Source organism: Athene noctua, chromosome 4 (assembly GCF_965140245.1).
Source record: "Athene noctua chromosome 4, bAthNoc1.hap1.1, whole genome shotgun sequence".
NCBI lineage: Eukaryota > Metazoa > Chordata > Aves > Strigiformes > Strigidae > Athene > Athene noctua.
In genome coordinates this window covers 83,796,240-83,816,138 of record NC_134040.1, presented here as the reverse complement: position 1 = coordinate 83,816,138, position 19,899 = coordinate 83,796,240, and the positions used below count along the sequence as shown (strand labels likewise).

Genomic DNA, 19,899 nt, shown 5'->3' with positions numbered 1-19,899 from the left:
GTCTGCACAGATTCACTTGCCACGAAGCTGCTGGCCTCAAAAATTCAATTGGTATCGTAAAAAAACCAATAAATTCTTTCATTTTTTTAAAAATAGAGAAATTAATACAGTGTGTTTTAGTAAAGATTACTAAGAGCTAATTCAATAGTCCTGGCTTTCAAACAAGTATATTCTTATGAAATACTTTCCACAATAAAGAGAAAAACACTACAAAGCCATCAACACAAAAAGCAGGAAAAGAAATAGAGACAGAGTTTCACCAGTGGCAACAAATCACCTTTTCCCCATCTAAATGGAGGAAAGCTGTGGATAACTCCTTCAAAGAAACACCTTCCCTTAGCAAATCCAACACGCAAGAGCTGAACCATGTGAGCATCAGTCTGGTTCTTGTATAGCCAGAGAATCACTTCCAGTCTTTGGAATCACTGGTTGTAAAAAGATCTTGACAAAGCGAAAAGGCTGCTCGGGAAAGGAAATAACATAATGCCCATTTTCTTCGTGCATGGCAAAGCTCATTGCTGAGCAAAAAGATGCTGCTGAAAGGCAAGGAAGCCAACAGTGAACAACAGCTTCAGTGTTCAGTCAAGAATGAACTGGTCGATTATTGTCAGCACTGTCCTCCACAAGAAACAGTGGTGTTATTAACAACCAGCAAAATCCAAACTGGTGACAGTTTTACAATGCAAATTCCAAACATTTCCCATTGATGAAATAACAGAATGAAAATTCTCTCGTGAGTTATGTTGATGCTTGTGAGACCACAAAGTTATCTGGAAGAAGCAGCTAGTGGTAACAGAACTTTTCAGCCATATTCACTCAGAGGTGGGAGGAATGCACCCAGAACTGGCTTTGTACTTATTTTCTGTTGTATAGACATCTGTCATCTTTATTTTGTAATGTGCACAAGTTCATAAGTAACTCACAAAACAATTTCAGAAGACTATATATAAACATTCAAAAATAACTAAATAAATAAAACATTCAATGTCAGGAATCATCAAAACATAGAGATGTGCCTTAAGTAGTCATAGTTCTGCATTTGCGTTCCATATTCTGAAAATTATATGATTGCCATCTGGTTTCATGACCTGCAGAGAAGTAAAGGCTAGGCAATGAGATATGGCAACAATTGTTCTGCTTGTTTCTAAAACTGGAAAATATTAAATTGGACAAGTTGCACATGGAAAAAAAAGGATCTAGAACCTGTGATTAAGGTAGTCAAATGCTGTTTCTGAGAAATTCTGTTTTATCTCTGCATCTGAGATGTTCACCTAATTTTTCAGAAGTGGTCACCAATTATGTCTTTTCCACTGTCTTGGCTGATCTACTCAGTAGTCTGCACTGTCAGTGGACTTAAAAGGATCTGAACATACGGGGTTCTATATAATACCTTGAACTCTTATTAAACAGATCTTGAATGCATCTTACATCCAAAACTACGAGGTATTAAATCAGTGAGTAAACTGATCGCTTCTCCACACAGATTTCTTCAGATGACCGAAGAGAGATTAAGATTTATGAACCCTTAAATACCCAAGTGCAAAGGACCAAAGTAAAGCTCAGAAAAATTAATACTATCATCTTCACAGCAGAGTAAACTGGTGTAAACACAGAGTCCCTGAACAAAAGGTAATAGAAAGCTATTCATGAATGCTGTGTGTTAAGTGAGCACTTAACTTCTGAAATAAATACTCATAAATACCTTATCTAAGAGGTAAGTACAACTATAAATAAGTATATGAACATACTTGCACAGATTACTCAAATTCTATCTTTAACCTTTTGAGCGTATGCCTTTGAACCTTAACAACTTCATTTAACTTGGGAAACCTCTCCCCCTTTTTCTTTATTTTTAAAGAGGAAGAAGAGTAAAGAATGAAATAGTGACTTCAGTGAGATATTTCTTTTAAAATCCATAGAGAAACAGTTTCTCATGTTCCTGATATATGCTGGGAATAGTACTACTTTTCAGAGGGACTGTATTTTTAATTGGATTCTGACAAGCTGGTAAAACTGACAAAGAATGGAAAAGGAATTTTGGAAGGCTAGGACTGCAAAGATACCTGTGGCATAAGAACAACAGTCTGTCTTTTTTTTTTAAGTTAAAAAAATAAAGTTCAAAAAATAATTACGGAGCATCTTTCCTTCAAAGGAACAGAAGTGTGCCAAAACTGTAGCAGGAGTAGAAAAGACCCTATCAAAGGAAAACAGAAAGTTTATATTGCCTTGGGAGTGACAAGAAACATAGTAAGGTGAATATAACTGTATCAGGAATCCTATACAAAGAGAAATGTGATGGAGTAAAAAGGAGATACAAAAGTACTTAGGGATAAAGTTAGAAAGACTAAGGCAAAAACACAATTTGGCAACAGACAAAGAAAACCCTAAAAAAAGAAGAGGTTCTTCATATGTATTTCAGAACACAGAGAGGAAGGAAGCTATAAACCCATTATTTAACTGGAAAGTTAAAACAAACCAACAGCTGACTGTAAGACAACAGCAGACTTTAATAGTCTTCACAAAGGAAAAAACTCATCTAACAAAGTGGGAAAAAAATATTAAGGACAGTAAGGATTTCTTAAGAACAATTAGATGTATTCCTACATGATGCAACTGAAGAATTAATTGCATTCAAGTCAGAAGGGGCTTTGCTTTAGAGTAGTTTAAGAACTCAGGAAAGCAAACTAAAGGGAGAGGCAGCAAGGTCCCAGAGGATGGTAAAAGAGCAAACACAGCAGCAAAAGTGAGAAGTGGAGAAAGCAGGAACCGAGGTACAGACCAGACATAGCAGCTCTCATACTCAAAAGTCCTGGAACACACTAGAGAAGGTTAAAAGCTAGTTTGAATTTGTTAAGAACAATATGTAGTCTCCTTTTTGAGATCAGCACAGTGGTTGATCTCATCAATGACATTCTCAAAAGCAAAGGTGGCGACCTGGTCTTAACAAGTAAACCACAGGAAGAATGAGAAAACAACATCCTGGTTGCAAAACTACACTGAAAAATACCTGTTCAGCTAAGACGACATATCAGGCATCATATAGGAAATCACAGCCAAGTTTCCCACATGATCCGATTTTCAGCAGCGAGTTACAGAGTGACTTACCAGCAACTCCACCACACTAATTAATATACATGCAGAGGGACATAAACACAAGAGAAAATGTCAGTGCTTTCAGAAAGCAGGATTAAAAATAATTTTAACATAAAAGAGAGATAGTCTAAACTCAGTGTAATTAAATTTAATAAAGAAATATACAGATGCAAATCACCACTTCGAAAGGGTAACAGTGACAATACTAGGAAGGAAAAGTGATTGGTTTTACTCCATTAATACTGTAGAAAAGTTCCCAGCTTAACCTGCAGTAAGGGACACTTAGGACGGATATCAGGTGAAAAAATAGAAGAATAAGAGTAAAACTAGAGAAATCCCTGTTCCCGGAACTTTTTTAAAGACTAGGTTAGACCAGCACCCGTATACATGACCCTGCCGCAAGTCACAGCTCTGGCAGGGGTGCAGGCACAGGCAGCCAGCTCAGCCCTGGCATGGGAGCCAGCTAACCAAACAGGACACAAGACACCGCTAGACAGGAGCTGAGAGATTGCTGGAGACAGCCTGTAACCGGGAGAGATGCTGAAAAAATTTACAGATAGTGCCCTGAGGGCTGACTGGACTTCCTGAGTGGTTAAGGGCGAGTTATGTCAAAAACAGAACCCTAGAAGCAGCTAAAGGGCAGGATGGAGGACCTCCAGGGAGGGGACACATGCCCAGCTAGCACATCAGGGTGACCACACCAGGAGTGCCAAGTACTGCTGAGCTCACCGAGGGAACAGTACCAGTGCTGTCAAATTTGGTTATGATTTAACAACACTGGAATCAACAGGGAAAAATAATTAGGGATATGCTGGTCACTGGGGAGAAGACTGGGATGGAGGAAGGAAGGTATGAAGGAGGCAAAAAGGCAAGTGAAGAAGGAGGAAAGGGATAATAAGCACAGGTGAACAGTACCTACCAGGTAGCCCTGCGCCGCTCGTCACCACAGCTTAAACAAGGGCCCTGCAGAGCCTGTTGTTCTGACTCCATCACAAGAACCAAACTTGCTTCTGCTGACAGGAGAACTAGAGCTGGGAAGGAGGTGGGGTGCCCTACCTGGCAAGCAGGAGGATGCCGAGGTAGCGGGCCAGAGCATCTTACCATGGCCATGTTGGTGCTTGTTCATCCCCAACTTTTTCCTAGTAGACTTGCAAAGTTCCCTTTCATCCCTTCCAAGACACTTTTGTAATGTCAAGGGGGCAGCACGTAAGTCCTACAACTCCCTTCATCCCTAACACGTAAAAACGATTTCCAGAATTTCTCAGGGACAAACTGATCTATTTCCTATCTGCCCTGGGGAATGTCACCAAGCTACAGTGCTATGGAAAAACATAATTTTTTTGTATTGGCCACTCCACAATAATTTCAGTGAAATATATGGATTAATGCCAACTTCCCTTTTCACAAGCAACTAAATCCTTTGACAGCTGGGATACATTTTCAGCAGTCTTTGAAGTAGATGGAAGAGATGGTAAACCATGAAGTGGAAGACTCCAACATCTGAATAAAATTATTAAATATCCACCAAATAAATATTCACCAGACAAGTGATAACTAAACAAGTAAATCTGTGGTAAGCATTAACAAAAAGTTTTATGGGCTTTGGATACATCACAACCAATATTTTATGAAAACCCTGAGAAGTGTGCCCAGGGGGCCAAGGAGGCCAATGGCATCCTGGCTTGTGTCAGCACTGGCGTGGCCAGCAGGGACAGGGAAGGGATCTGAGCCCTGGGCTCGGCACTGGGGAGGCCGCCCCTCGATTCCTGTGTTCAGTGTTGGGCCCCTCACCCCAAAAAGGCCATTGAATGACTCGAGCGTGGCCAGAGAAGGGCAACGGAGCTGGGGCAGGGTCTGGAGCACAGGTCGTACGGGGAGCGGATGGGGGAACTGGGGGGGTTCAGTCTGGAGAAGAGGAGGCTGAGGGGAGACCTCCTGGCCCTCTGCAACTCCCTGCCAGGAGGGGGCAGAGAGGGGGGATGAGTCTCTGGAGCCAAGGCCCCAGCGCCAGGCCCCGAGGGAATGGCCTCAAGCTGCCCAGGGCAGGGTCAGGCTGGCTCTGAGGAAGGATTTCTGTGCAGAAGGGGCTGTTGGGCGTTGGAATGGGCTGCCCAGGGCAGGGGGGAGTCCCCGGGATCCCTGGGGGGGTTGAAGAGTCGGGCTGAGCCAGCGCTGAGGGATCTGGGGGAGTTGGGAACGGTCAGGGGGAGGTTCATGGTTGGGCTGGAGGAGCTCCAAGGGCTTTTCCAGCCCAGATGATTCTGTGATGAGCATTTAATTTCAGTTTAGAATATATTTTAAGCACAAATTTGTTTCATTTACAATATGGTAAAAAAAAAAACAAATCTTCTCAAACATCCAAAAATTTCAATAAAAAGAGCAATATCTGAAATTCCCTCAGTTCTGTAATTATTAATTAATTTCTTAAATTTTACTTTATATAACTTAAATTTATCTGCAATTCTACACTGAAACAGAAGTGAAGCAGTCAGAAACCCTCTGGTCATCTTCAAGGTGGTAAGGGGAAAAAATGTTCAATGAAGAACATCCGTAACAAAGACAACTGAACAGTTCTGAAAAAAAATCCTGCTATATACTTTGCATCTTATTGGAAACTCTTTGGATCCCTGATCTGATTCTAAACATCTGTGAGTGCAACATGCCCTAATATTCTCTATGGGAGTATCCTTAGTGCTCATGCTACTTAAAACATCCATTGAGATGTCAAAAAAAGAAAGTCAGAGCAGCAGCTGCTGAAAAGTATCTTTACCAGTCACCATACAATCATTTTCTCAAAGACTTATGGCCAATATTATATTAAGTCACTCTAGAAACAATACATAACATTTGCTAGACTAGAGATGCAATGAAAAGGTCACAAATCTGGTAACTCAGAGAATATATTCTGTTTCTATTTAGAATTAAATACTTGCTTGACAATATTTTATACTCCCCAGTTTTCATCAAACTGCCACTGTTCTAACAAATACTGCATTTCATCTTTTATTTATCAAGAAACTGGTATTAACTATCTTCTAGCATCCTACTGCCTTCTGTGTAAGCATGGACATCACACAAAAAAACAAAAAGTAACACTAGTTTGTGGTATTCGGTCTGAAAACCAGCAGTGTTTTACTATACAGACAGTGCTGGATTCTGCACAGCTGACTGTTGGTAATCTATCGCTGCTGAAGTTCTATTGATATAGTCACTGAAACGTGCCACATACTTCTGAAGTCCTGTAGCTGACATCTCTCAAAAATTTGATACCAAAATAGTGTGGAAAATAACGTGACAAGTATTTTTCATTGTAAAACTTCCCAAAGACTTTCACTAATTAGATGTATGCAACTTCATTAAAATAAAATACAGCTATGGATGGCATAAAAAAGCAGAGTAAAGACTATACTTCAGAATTACAGAAAAAGCAGCATTCAAACATACTTGAGCAAATCCCTACAACTTGGCAAAACAACTCAAGATGCTGAAAAACTGTCTCTAGTATGTAGGAATGGGCAAGGAACCACAGAGACCCTAATTCTGACCCAAATGTGGTTCCAGATCAGAACAACATACCAGGACAAAACATGGCACACTCAAAGAACCATGACTATTACCAGGCTCAGGACCGTCAGAGAGAAATGTTTAAAACAAAAATGTAAAAATATTCACAAGTTCTTTTCTCACATATCTACATACTCCTACACTGCAAGCACAGCTCCTGGCACAGAACCCAGATTAGTCTGAGTTTCCTCCCTCTGATGCCAAGTGGTCACTGACTTCCAGGAAGATAAAGATATAATCACATGGCAAATACTGAGCAACATAATTGCTACCTAGGCAGATCTAAGAGCATTTCCTAGCTGCAGAGTCTGACCACACTCAGAAGAAAACTGGGTACACATCATCTGCTCCATGAATCCCTGCTCCGAAGCGCAAGCTGGGCATGTAACTGCAGAGAAGCACCATGGTACCATCCAGAAAGAAATCCCCCAACCTCTGGACAACTTAGGAAAAGAAGATGGCAAGGTGTATCGCAGAGCTCTCAACCCACAGTCTATGTGCAGCTAACCCGAGCCATCTTACACTAAAACCCTCAGCAATCAGAGGCACAGGAAGGCAGAACACTCCCTTCTGCACAACAGGGCAACTAAATGCTTGCAGATGCACGTGTCATAGTCTGCCTCCACCAGAAAGCTCACCTACAAAGAAAAGGTTTGGAAGTCAGCCACTGCATCCAGCCAACAGACTGCATCCCAAATCCACCCAAGTGTTGACGCTGGAGCCACAGAGATCCTGCCTCCAAATCTGGCCAAATTCCCAACCTCGGGTGTCCTGCTGCAGTATTAAGTCTTTCATCTTGATTTTTACTGTAAATGGTAAACAACTTTACGATGGTTTTCCCATTTACACCAGCCATAATTTATCAGAGCGCTGATTTTAAATTTCAAACCAACTCATAGTTACCTGTCCTTACATAACAGCTTTCTTCTTTAATTAGATCTAGCTGCTGTCTGTAACTCTAGGCTACAGAACCAGAGGTTGCACAATGAGAGCTTTCACTGTTAAGTTATTGATACCAACATCTTGGTGGTTAACAAAGCAGTAAGCAACTCTGACTTCCATCTTACTCCTTGCAACTTTCACCTTACTCTTTCTATACATACAGCTTTGGAAAATTTTTATTGCAACTCACCAAAATTTCTCTTTGTTCTTCCAGGTTTTTTAAGAAGTTTGAAAACTCATGAAGTGACGCATCTGTAACACAAAACCAGAGGAAAAAAAATAAGTTTAATTATGTTGTAGGATGGCACGGCAAAATATAGCCACTTATAGTCACTTCTACCTACCTATGCATCTTTCATCATCTGTCTCCGCATCACCAATGAATTCAAATTTAAAGTCTCTCAGAGAATGAGCAAATTTTCTCTGGGCTGCTGAAAGGTCTGCAAGGAAAAAAAGCACAGATTGAAGGTTAGGGAATCATTTTGAGAAGGCTGAAAATCCCCCTAACCCTAGAATAATGAACTTTTACAAGAAACAAGACTTAACACCGGTCTGCCTAAGGACATTACAAGCCATCCAATATTGTCTGACCCTCTTCTGATCTCATCTGGGAATCTGTTGCACAGATTTTGGCTATATAGTAGGAAGCAAATATGATCATGTGTACCATATTAGACCTATTCTTACCCTTCACTAAGCCACAATTTAGGACACAGGCCATACTAACAGATCTGTACCTACAGAAGTTTAAGGCACAACTCTCAGAGTAAGTTGTGCCGGTTGGATCACTCTGCTAACCTAAATTCACTAGCATGTGTCTCAGCATTTTAGGATTTTCTATATCCTTTACTTGGATAACTCTGCTAGTGAAACATTTATACATAAACCAAATTTAAAGGTATTGTTGCAACAGAACTAGAAATTCAATGGAGCTAAACTACGCCAAAAGTTATTTAAGTTAAATGCACAGCATTAAAATTAATTTTGTATAACAACTGCTTTGTAATATTCCTATAATATTTTCTTCAACCCAATTTTCACCTATTAGCATTTGACAATTTGGGGTCAGAGGGCTGCACTCTTACACCCCTCGAAGTAATCAGACTCTACATTCAGCCACAATATCATCATTATAAACCCCTATTAAGATTTATAAAGCTGTAAGCAAGCAGTGTACACAGACTTTTCTGTTGTGCTGACATATGCAGGTTGCAGTTCTAGAGTTCACACGTTCTAAAAGGATGGAATTGCTCAATGGGGAAAAAAACGGATGCATGCCCTGGTACACTCCTACCCAGCAGTAAAGGTTTTACTCACATTTTTGTTGTCAGCCAAGGCTAAAGACAGTTTGAAATATTTAGTTAATCCATAATCTTTTTCTTATCACATGCAGTTCCAAAGGGCTAAGAACAACTCTTTTAATGAGCCAGCTAAGCATTTTTATTTTTAATATTAACTGGAGCTAAAAGACTACAAACTTGGGGTTTTTTGCTGTTCTTGTTTTGTTTTAAAACACAACTTTATGATAGGTCGTACATCCAACACATTGTTTTATCACGTGTCATAGCCAAGTACACAACTTCGACATAGTGCTGCACTGAAAAGTTCAGTTCAACCACTTAAAAGGTTAAGTCACATACAAACAGCAAGACACAACCGAAAATGAAAAAAAGAAAAAAAAAAAATGCTTTCTGTTCCGTGCCATTCCACATTTCTTTCTTTTCACCCAGTTCTCATTAGACCTTTCCTCACGTACATGTAGAGCACTGCCTCCCTTTTGCCACTGCTCCTAAAGCCTGTACAGGTACCCTTCAGCACATGAAGATGCTGCACAGGGTTGAAGGAAGAAGGATAAAAAGGTTGAAGGAAAAAGTAACATAATTCCCACATGAAACGAAACATGGATATTTTAACTCAAACATCTTGCGCGCTAAAAGGCTGTTCATAAAGCAGGCAGCAAAAGAAACAAGTTCTGCCAGCTCTGAAGGCCTTAAATATGGAAAATAACAAGTTTCTTAAACATCTAATGTTATGTTTATTTGTGAGCCAAGTCACAACACAAGTTTCTTTACAGCAGAATGGGTCCAACAACACACACTCTCTCAAACTTATTTCATTTTCTTGAATCTGATAATCCTCAACCAAAGCCCTGTCATATGAGAGCCAGTCCCACGCTAGAGAAAGGAACCAATTATTACATTTTCTCCCACTTGTAGAGGTGAAGTACACAAATAATGTTGAGCAAGGTACACGTTAAGAGAAAGAATGCAGCCCTGCACGCACGCCCCACTCCCTTTTCCCCCTCACAGACTGAAAGGGTACTAAAATACTGAAGTGGGCTATGGGCTTTGATGAGCCTTTATAGAGTGGTGCAGAACAGCCTCCGGCGTGACTGCGTTTTCCTCCTCTCCACCAAAAGCCACCTCTCTGGTGACAGCGACAGCAGACAGAACCTGTATCTACACCCCGACTCTTTCAGTGCAAAGTCCAACATCTTCAGTCACGTTGAGAAGGGGCCGAATCAAAACACAGAGCTTCTCACAGGATCAGAAAGCCACATTCATGCATTTTTCTTTACTGAATCCGCTAAAGGACTGGAAACTACTGACCAAAGGGCTGGAGTAGGTGGTTGGAAGCAGTAACCTTTTAACACGCCAAAGGCAGATTTGCGGAGTTCTTGTATTAAAGCCATGAAAACACATTAAATCTTTGCAATGTCTTTCCACACATCATCTCTGAAATGTTTAAGAACTGTCCCAGAAAATTTTGAGAAGCATTAAGAGGTGGGGGGAGGTTGAGGGTTTGGGACACAGAAGAATGACCTGATGGGTCAAGAAAAGCTGCAGATACCTGGCTATTGAACCAACACCTAGAAGAAAAGACAATGAAAAGGAGGAGATTTTTCTGATGGATTTTAAGCATCTGGCACTTCCAACAAAGGCAGGAAGCCACTAGAGCAAAATAAAAACCAACCACATGTTGCAAGATGTAACTGGGAAGAAACAAGTCTCCTGAATGGGGTAGGAACACTCCAGTCATTTGGTTCAACAGACTGCTGCAATGATCAGAGTCCTGACTCTTGCCAAAATAAGATTTTAAGTTCTGATTAGTTAGCAGATATTAACTACAAGATTCATCCTCAAGTGTTTATGTATCATCCATCATTCTTGTTTCATTTTAGCTAAATTTACATTTAAGGTCACCTTCTGTTTTCATTCCCTACTCCAAAATAGCAGTGGTCTAACAGAAAACTAGCACCTTGCTGGGCAGAACCACTGGTACCAAGCTATTCACAAGAATGGAAGAGTCTCTGGTCTGCCTTTGGCTAGACCAAAAGAAACAAAACTTGAATATGAAGTAGAGATGGAGGAAAACTTTATCAAAAGTTCAGAGCAAGAATACTGAACTCATTTTGCTACAGCACAGGAAGAATTACGAGGATGGTGGCTAGACTCAAAATGATAACAGAGCGTCGTGTTGGACTTTCTTGCTGCCTGGCAAACCATGGCCAGAGCCAGACACCTGGAACCATCTGCAGTCGAACCTTCCACTGTGGGGCAAACAGCATGAAACTGCTCCAGCCTTTACCCTGAAAAATCCCACATATCCTACAGTACAGAGATGTTCACATAATTATAAGCATTTATAAAACTCTATAAAAACAAATTAGATGCTGATATCATCATAAATACTATACACTCTTACTATTGTGTTACAATTTAAATGTTGAGCATTGTTGCTCAAGTTGGAAATTTCATAAATGTAACTTGGCTTTCTTCCATTCTGTGTTAGAAGACCTTTAGTACAGCAAAATTATTCAGCTGGCACTGACAGATACATCCCAGTACTGTTCCACATCAGCATTGGAGCTTACAAGACCAGTATGTGTTATATAACAGACTGTAAACATATATGGAATCCAGCTACATACATTAGAATAAGACAGTATATATGGTATGTATCAAACAGCACAGCCAGTTACACTCATTATCCAAATAATGCTGTGGCCTACTGAAAAAAAAAAAAAAAAGTGAGAATTTAGGGGGCTGGGAAGTAATCATTTTATTCCCTTTAACCTCCACATCCTACACAGTAACACCAAACAGAAAGACAGAGGAAGCAGTAATAGGGTTGTTGCTTGCTGAAAGCTGCTGCTATCATTTAAAGGGAGGAACAGGGCATTCAAGATCAAAGAGCATTTAAATATCAACCAAACACTAACACTCTTCCCTGAATAAAATGTAATCCTGGCAAACCCAGAAGGCAGAGTCATTTCAAAGACTCACTTTCTTAGAACGCTGAAAGAAACCCAGCATCTGCTAAATGTTTTGACTAAAAGACTGATGAGAGACAGATGAATTTGCAAAGAAAGAAGGGAGGGACACAAGGACACCAGGGCTTTTCATTGTCTCTGTTAATGTTTGTCTCAGTACACTGTACTTTTTTCATGTTTGAATGTAACTACTTAAAAACACACCAAAAGAAAAAGGAGCAGATGCCAGCTCTCCCACTTTGCTCTGAAACGTTTTGGTAACAAGCACTCCTGTCAGCTCTTCCTGTGCCAGATGTACTGCCCGTGCCCCACACAAATACCTCTATATTCTTCCATTGGGATTTGGAGGAAAATATTTTTCTTCCTTATCCGAGTTGAGCCAAGCCAACACGACACCATGAGTTGCTAGGCGGTGGCCAGCCTCACAGAGTACCAGACTCCAATCAATGCCCTTAAGTTCAGCACTAACTTCAGTGTTAACCACCTAAATGAAAAATGGCATGAAGTCAGGCCATGTGCCTTCCAAAGGCTATCCCAGATCTCTTTTGCATGGCAGAAGAATTACCTCTTGTATTAGTGTTCAAATTTTACTATAACAAAACACAGATTTCTACAGCAAGCTTCACTCTTATCATATCATGATGATTTTTTAAGAAGGACCGGAATTACACGGCCATTCCTCATTCCTAACTACACACCTCGTTGACGCTAATGTATACGCTCCAGGAATGACAGGTTTCTAGCAGCTTTATTTAACATGGGTTAAAATTGCTCTGGGCTCGTTCGCAACATTCTCCTCAAAAAGCTTGAAGGTTAACAAATATCGGACTTAACTACCAAGCTTGTCTTCAAGCTCTGTTAACTACATTAAGGACTAATATTAGACTTCTCAATCCATTTTCCGCACAGTAGGCCAAGATCAGGCAAGCTATGCACCGTTGTGAAACAGGCATGGACAAGCTGAGTGAGAGTCAACCTCTCCCCTTTTCTTCCCAGGCATCAATCTCACTTCCAAGAGCTAAGGAAGCAGCTTCAGAGGAACAGAGCACTTAAAATAGTTTGTCCAAGAGCTGCAATACAGACTGGTGTGATGTTATGTACAAAACAAGCGCCATCTCAATGTTTACAAAAGCAACTCAGTGTTTCTCTTCTGTGTCCCCTTTAGCAAGGTGAACAATGAATCTAGTATAATCCACCACACTGAGAACATGAACAGGATTTATTTATTACCTTAGTAAGGTGGATAAACAGGATTTACTTCTCAACTTAGCAGATGCAAGCCATGTGGCAGATCCTTGAGAGCAGTAACATGTTCCAAACTCTCTAAAACCAAATAAGCTTTTTACTACTAATTTTTATCTAATAAAAGAGACTCATCAAGACAGAAGAAAATGGCAGTAAAACTAAAATACAAAGTTACCATTTCCCTCCAAAACCAGAATGGAAATCACGTTCAAAGGAGGTTTCTGGAGTCCCATTTTGACAATGTCACACTGACCGCAGCAACTCACGAGTTTCTGAAAGCTTACCAAATTCAAGTATTGGGATTAAAATTCAATTCATTAGTGACTCGTCAAGTAGCTCAACTTCCCCTCCCCTCCTCCCCAATACAGTGTAAGCGTATTTGGATCATCCCGTACCTTAAAAACAAATAAGAAAACCCACAACCTCTCACCATGTCAGTTTAATTCAACCAGTGACACAGCATTCTGCTCCTCCTGGCCCAAAGGGACCTTTCCAGCCGCAGCTCCTGAGCATCCAGGAGTTGACAGCTTCATACCCTCCACATTTACACGCTCAGGTCTGAGACAAATCTACACCAATTGTACCAATGTTACAATGTGGTTTATTATTTACTAAAAACCCTTAGAGATTTGGTGTCAGAATGAAGTTACTCTCGATCAAGTTTACACATACACATAAATGAGAGTTTAAATTTTCAAAATACAACGAAAAAGAGGAAGAGTTAGCCAACAGCAGCAGCAATATTTTAGGAAAAATTTCAAATTAACATGAAAGGGGTTTTGTTAAACTAAAGAGAAAAAAGCTTTGCACTTCAGCATCTAACAGAAAAAAGGAAATTGAAAGAATAAAATGGAAAACAAACACCACAGGTAATTTATAGGTAAATACAATAAATTTATAACAATTTTAGAGATTGTAATCTTTAGGGGAATTTTTCTTTTTAACTTGTCACAGATAGGAATTCATGTCATTCTTCTGTTACACTAAAAGTCCAAATTTTGTCACAACTCCCAACTAATGACAACAGGAAGTGAAGACCTAGAAGTCAAAAAAGAAAAGCATATTTTTATTACCCAGTCTAAGAAAAAGAGAGAAACTGAATATTGGGGCAACGAATATTATCCTTCAGAACAGCACCTCTGTTAGGAGCTGACTGCTCTTAAATGTTTCTTCCACAGGGTTTGACATTCCTTATTACCAGTTTTAGTGCATGCTGGAGTCATTAATTAAGGCATAATTATGCAACAAGTAAAAACAGGCAATTTAGCCCGAACAAACCACGTGTAAATGGCATGACAGAGATATTCTAACCTTCTCCCCACTTAAGACAGAGAACCATTTTTGCAAGATTTCTATTTCATAGGTTACTTCTGTCATATTTTATGATCTTCCTTTTCTCAAATGCATAATCCCGTAGTCCAAATGCCACTATTCTCTACATCGATCAAAACAGGCAAGTTAAGACAGCTTTCAGATTTTAGCACTCTTATTTTCGTAGATATGAAAAAGGTTTTAGAAGCCATAACCTGCAACCATTGTTTTCTCCTATAGAAAGTGTCCAGCATAACGTAAAACACGTATCACTGTATCTGCCTTCTCCAGTTCTCTAACTTTTACGAGGGCAAACAGACTTAACTCACTTTTCTTTGTACCCTTGCAAGTGCAAGGGTACAAACGCCACATTTCTCCACATCGCGAAACAACTAATTAACATGTTAATTACCATATACAATATATCACAAAGTATGCAAGTATGGGCAAACGGCCAAATCGCACTGGTATTGTCCCTGGGCTCCACCACACCTTCTTGGGCACATATTATTTGCCTTTTTAGCTGGATCTTCAAATTCAGCAAGCCAGCCCTAGTCCACCCTGCCAAAGGTATTTTCCTCTTGGCAACACAGGTTGGGCAAAACAGCACATTTAGTATCTCATTGGAGATAAAGGCATCTCCAACAGTTCTTACAAAAAAGTACACCCCTCTGCCAGCTAGATGACGACTAAATCTTTCAGTTCTGCTCTTTAGGAACACGGTATAAGTTACAATTCATGAAATTTCCTTCATGAAAAGCTGCATCCCTGGCTCTACAAATCTGTGCTAATAAATTCAGGGAGAAACATTCCTGCAATCACGCTGACATAAGACCTGCATCCTGAAGACTCTGTTGAAGGGTCAGGTAACTGTGATAGAAATCAGTGTGTAATACCACAAGGATAATTTGTCTTCAAAGGAAACATAACCATCTCCCTGGTCCTTACAACCTCCATGTCTCTGACAGCAAAACAGACCAAAAGGAGTAGTAAATTAGAAAGCAAGGACTAAGAAAAACAAATTTGCAATGCAGAAACTTGAGAGCATTCCACAAAATTCACACAGATCCCAGAGATAAAAACTAGCAGTTCAGGATTTGCTGCAAAGGTTTCCCTGTATCACACTGCACTGTAGGGCAGCAAGATGAACACCAATGTTACATCTATGATCCGTTCCCAGAAGAAAACTCTGCATCAGTCCAGAAGCAACAGTTTGAATGCACATTGACAGAACAGTTGTACTTTCAAAGCTTTCACTGGTAAAACTTTCTACAGTACCTTCAGCTCTAAGTAGCAGACTTGGGGACTGTCTTGCATAGAGTGACTGAATTAGAAAATAAGATTAAACCACTCCTTTTCAGAGATCAGGATTTTACTATTATTAATGTAAAGATGAATTCAGAAGATGAGACTAGACTTCTAGTAGGGAATTTTCTAGCAGAAATTCCAAACTGACTTGTCTTTTAAGTCAACTCTAATAACTACGTCGAACACAAATTTCCAGATGTTGTATTCTTCAATTCACATTCTTGTCAAACACCACAGATCTGAAGGCCCTCCTGCATTTATTCATGGTTTCATTACTCATATTTATTTCGTAAAATGATTTCGTTCCTGTTTCACAAACCATTTACATCCTACATTAAGCTATTGATGTCTCAAGGACAATTTGCAAACAAGCAAGGGCATTCAGTAAATCAGAAGACCACGCTGCTTAAGGATGAAAAATTGTGCTGTATAACTGAAAACATTATTCCTTTTACAGAATTTCACAGTTGAAGAGGAAGTAGTTACAGGAAAAAATATGTTTATTGTAGAGATACTTATCCAACATCAGCATTCTGAATGTTTTAATTCTGGAGTATCACTTTCTTTCCCAGACTTATTTCCCAGACAATAACATTTACATAAACCAGAATATATTGTGATGAAATATTATTTTGATTGCAAAAGAAAAGACTAATTCACTGTTGGGCCAAAGTTCCATTTTGTCATTATATTTGCCAACTTGTAAGAGTTGGGGGCAACCCCACATAATCAAATCTATAATCTGGATATGGACAGTGAAGCAGTAACCCCTCACAGCTCATCTTAAATTAAATACTCTCTGAATTCAGAGAGCTTCTCAAAATCCAAGTAACAAACAGGACATGTCTACCTAATTTCTTTAGTCATCAAAATTCACTCATGGCAGTCAGGTAAAGCTGTTACATCAATACAGCAGGAGGACCTGACCCATCACCAGGGCGCAGAGATTTCCCCCTTCCAAGCAACAGGACTGACCTCATTATCTGAAGTCTATTGTCTTAGAAAGCACATGTGCGACCGAAACTTGATGTGATTGAGAAAACTGGAGGGGGAGCACAGCTCAGTCTGGGATGGGAAGGTCACGGCCAACATGCCAGCTTGCAGATTTTCCACATGCTGCATCTGCTGCTGTTGAGCACAGAAGACATCTGGGAGAGATCATATCCAATAACTAATTTCAGCAAGATCTTTTCTTCCTCCACAGCAGCAAGCAAGGGAGAGGAAAAAAAAAGAAAAAGAGCCACCCTTTCCCCACAGTTTGTAGCTGAATGAATCCTGAACAGGATTTCATGCAAGGAAGGCCTTTTCCCAGACAGAGCTCTCTGCCTGCTTAGCTCTAGCCATCTGCAAACAATACAAGTGTCAGTGCTTTCCACAAGTCAGAAGAGAATTCCATAATGGAAAGTGGGCAGCCAAAACACAAGGAAAGCTGGTAGCCACCTCCTTAACGAATGACTAGAGCAAGTATTTTTATCATCTTTAAAAGCATATGCTATTCAATTCACGGTTTGAAATATTTTATGAAGTATGTCAAGTCTGCAGAAACGTCAACGTTAAACATGAAAATCTTTACAAAAAATAAAAAAGGACCATTCATAATGTTTTCTCTCTTCAAAATGGCAGATCTCAAAACACTGTCACTTGTATGGAATTACTGCCTGTTTGAACATTTGCACATGTTGACAAAAAACCACAAGGAGATCAAACTTGCACAATACTGTAATTTCTCCACAACAAAACATGTCCAAACATGCACTCAGCACACCTGCACACGTATAATTAAAGCATTATATGAAATGGCTACCAAATAATTTGTCATCTGTAAGACCATAAAAGGCTCAGAAAATAAGGTTACATTTTCACCAGTTCCTCTGTTCATGAGTCATGAAAATTAAATAAAATTCTTCCAGTAGGCTGGAAAAGACCTTAGATAGCATAGCTTTATTTTCCCAAGTGCAACAGGATTCAGGTGGGAGAGGACCGAGAAAAACACAATGAGGAATCAGACAAATGAGCAGCTGAGTTCTGTAATTCAGCAAGTAATGGCCAAGTGCCCAAACTTTAGACTATTTATTTACTTACTTATTTATTAAATGGTGAAAGTATGAGTGCATTTGGGAAAATACTTGACAATTTAGTGCATTTCTAAACAAGAAAACCCTTAAAATCCAAATTCAATATGCAGAGGGTAGGAATTCTGGCAAGATTTGCATTACACTCCTTTTATTGAGGTATAGACTATTTTTGTACACAGTAGGCAAGCTGGGTGGGTTTTCAGCATCGAGAAGGATGGGATGACCACAACAGGCCCCCTGAAGAGAGAAGAGTTCAAGACTAACTTCGCTGCAGTTAGACACAGCAGTGAAATGAATCCAAGTTCTGACAGAGAACACAGCTGGCAGCAACTGTGATGCAGAGGACTGCCTGTACTTACGTCACATATAGTTTCCAGAAAAAATATCAGACAGCATAGCAGTGGGTAGCTAAACTAAACTCCCAAATTAAAAAAAGTTTTATACACACATTTCCAGAACTGTCAAACAGGGATTTTACTTGTAAAGCAAAACAACAGGTGTGCGTCAATGGAAATTTTTCTGAATTAAAACTGAAGCTTCTAATTAGGTCAGACCAAAACCATATACATACACCACAGAATATTTCAACATCCACATACTTAATGCAGGATTCATTTAAATAAATAAAACCAGCAGAAGGTACTGAAATACATTAAATGTAAGAGAGTAAAGGATGAGCCTGACACTCCCCTTTCACTGCTCTCTCACTGTTGCTCTTTTAACTTGCTAGAGGAAGCCGTGATGCTCCAGCATCATTTCACCTGCCAGCTTCTCCAGTTATTGCTATTTACTTGCCTGGGCAGAATAACCACACTATTGCTCTGGCCATCAATAACCACTGACAGACCCTGCCAGGAAATATTTCTTCAAACATTCAACTATGTAGTATGGTATATGCCAAAAGAGAAAGTTTACTCATCTCTTGTCTGGATAGTTGTGCAATATTTGAACTCTTACGTGCAAAGAAATCCCATCATCTTTCTGCCAGTTTCAGATTAGAAATTTTGCAAGAGGCCAATGTATCAGTTGTAGGATTTTACTATGTATATAAGAGATACACAGTCAAACTTACTGATTAGGAAAAAACCTTTGACCTTACAGTTACTGGCACACAGGTATGTGAAAGTCTCACTGCTCTGGGATTTCAGTACTTTTCTTCAAAATGAGTTTCCAATCTGGGTATCGGTGGCAACTGGTTCCCAAAACAAAGATCACTAAATGATCAAAAACCAAAACAATTGGGCAAAAGCAATTTAGGATAGTCAAGAGCAACTATCATATCCTCATGAGATGAGAAGCACAAGGCATGAAAGAAACATCTTGCAATCCTACACAGCTATACCAACATAAGTTATAAGCAGGAAACAAAGCTGTTTGTTTAGTCTTTTAACGTAACTTTCATATTCCATTCTGTTTTCAAACAACAGGAAGATTTACAGTATATGGCACAGTAGAATCCTTTTTAGATTACTTACCTCTTTTATGCTTTGACACAAGAATTAGCTTAAATTTACTATCTCATTTTTAGAGAAAAGTCAAGCTGGTTTTGTTTCTAAATGGACATAACATCTATAATTTGAGAGTGAAAGTACTAACCTATGTAACTCTTGGTTTTTCCATAACTTAATGGTTTCAGCTGCATTTCTGACACAAGGTGTTCTCACAAGAGAGAAGATTATGTAGTTTCTTGCATAAGTCAAGCAATACCATGGAATTATTCACAACCTCCCTTAGAAACTACTATGCATTTCCTGCACTGGAAGCAACTATTCTCACCACTTCAGTGGTAAGATGAACATTTTATATAATAGACTAGAAGTGCAGGAGTTTAGTACTTGGTTCAATAGTGTTTGACTTTCAGTGATGGAAGCCGAGGAAAAAAGAGTGAGCCTGTACTCCCAAAAAGGAAGTTGTTTTCTAAAATGTTTGGATTTGTGAAGTTTCTGTTACCATTTCTGGGGTCCAGGCATTACTAAGCTTTGGATAATTTGTTTATAAAACAGAAAGTATTGATTTTTGCTTTGCTTCTCTTCCCTGGACACACCAACAACAGCTTATATTCAAGTACTGTCCCTGCTTATCATCAGA

At 39.6% G+C, this 19,899-nt stretch overlaps 1 protein-coding gene across 4 annotated transcripts in view; it reads right to left on the bottom strand.

Annotated features, from left to right (window-relative positions):
* The window catches only part of ARHGAP10 (Rho GTPase activating protein 10), a 152,205-nt gene that overhangs the window by 102,160 nt on the left and 30,146 nt on the right, over positions 1-19,899 (bottom strand). For all 4 annotated transcript variants that reach the window (XM_074905910.1, XM_074905912.1, XM_074905911.1 and 1 more), the window contains exons 2-3: positions 7,944-8,039; positions 7,790-7,851 (exon numbers count right to left, since the gene is read on the bottom strand). In XM_074905910.1, coding sequence (XP_074762011.1) covers positions 7,790-7,851; positions 7,944-8,039 — 158 coding nt within the window. The remainder of the gene's footprint in view (positions 1-7,789; positions 7,852-7,943; positions 8,040-19,899) is intronic.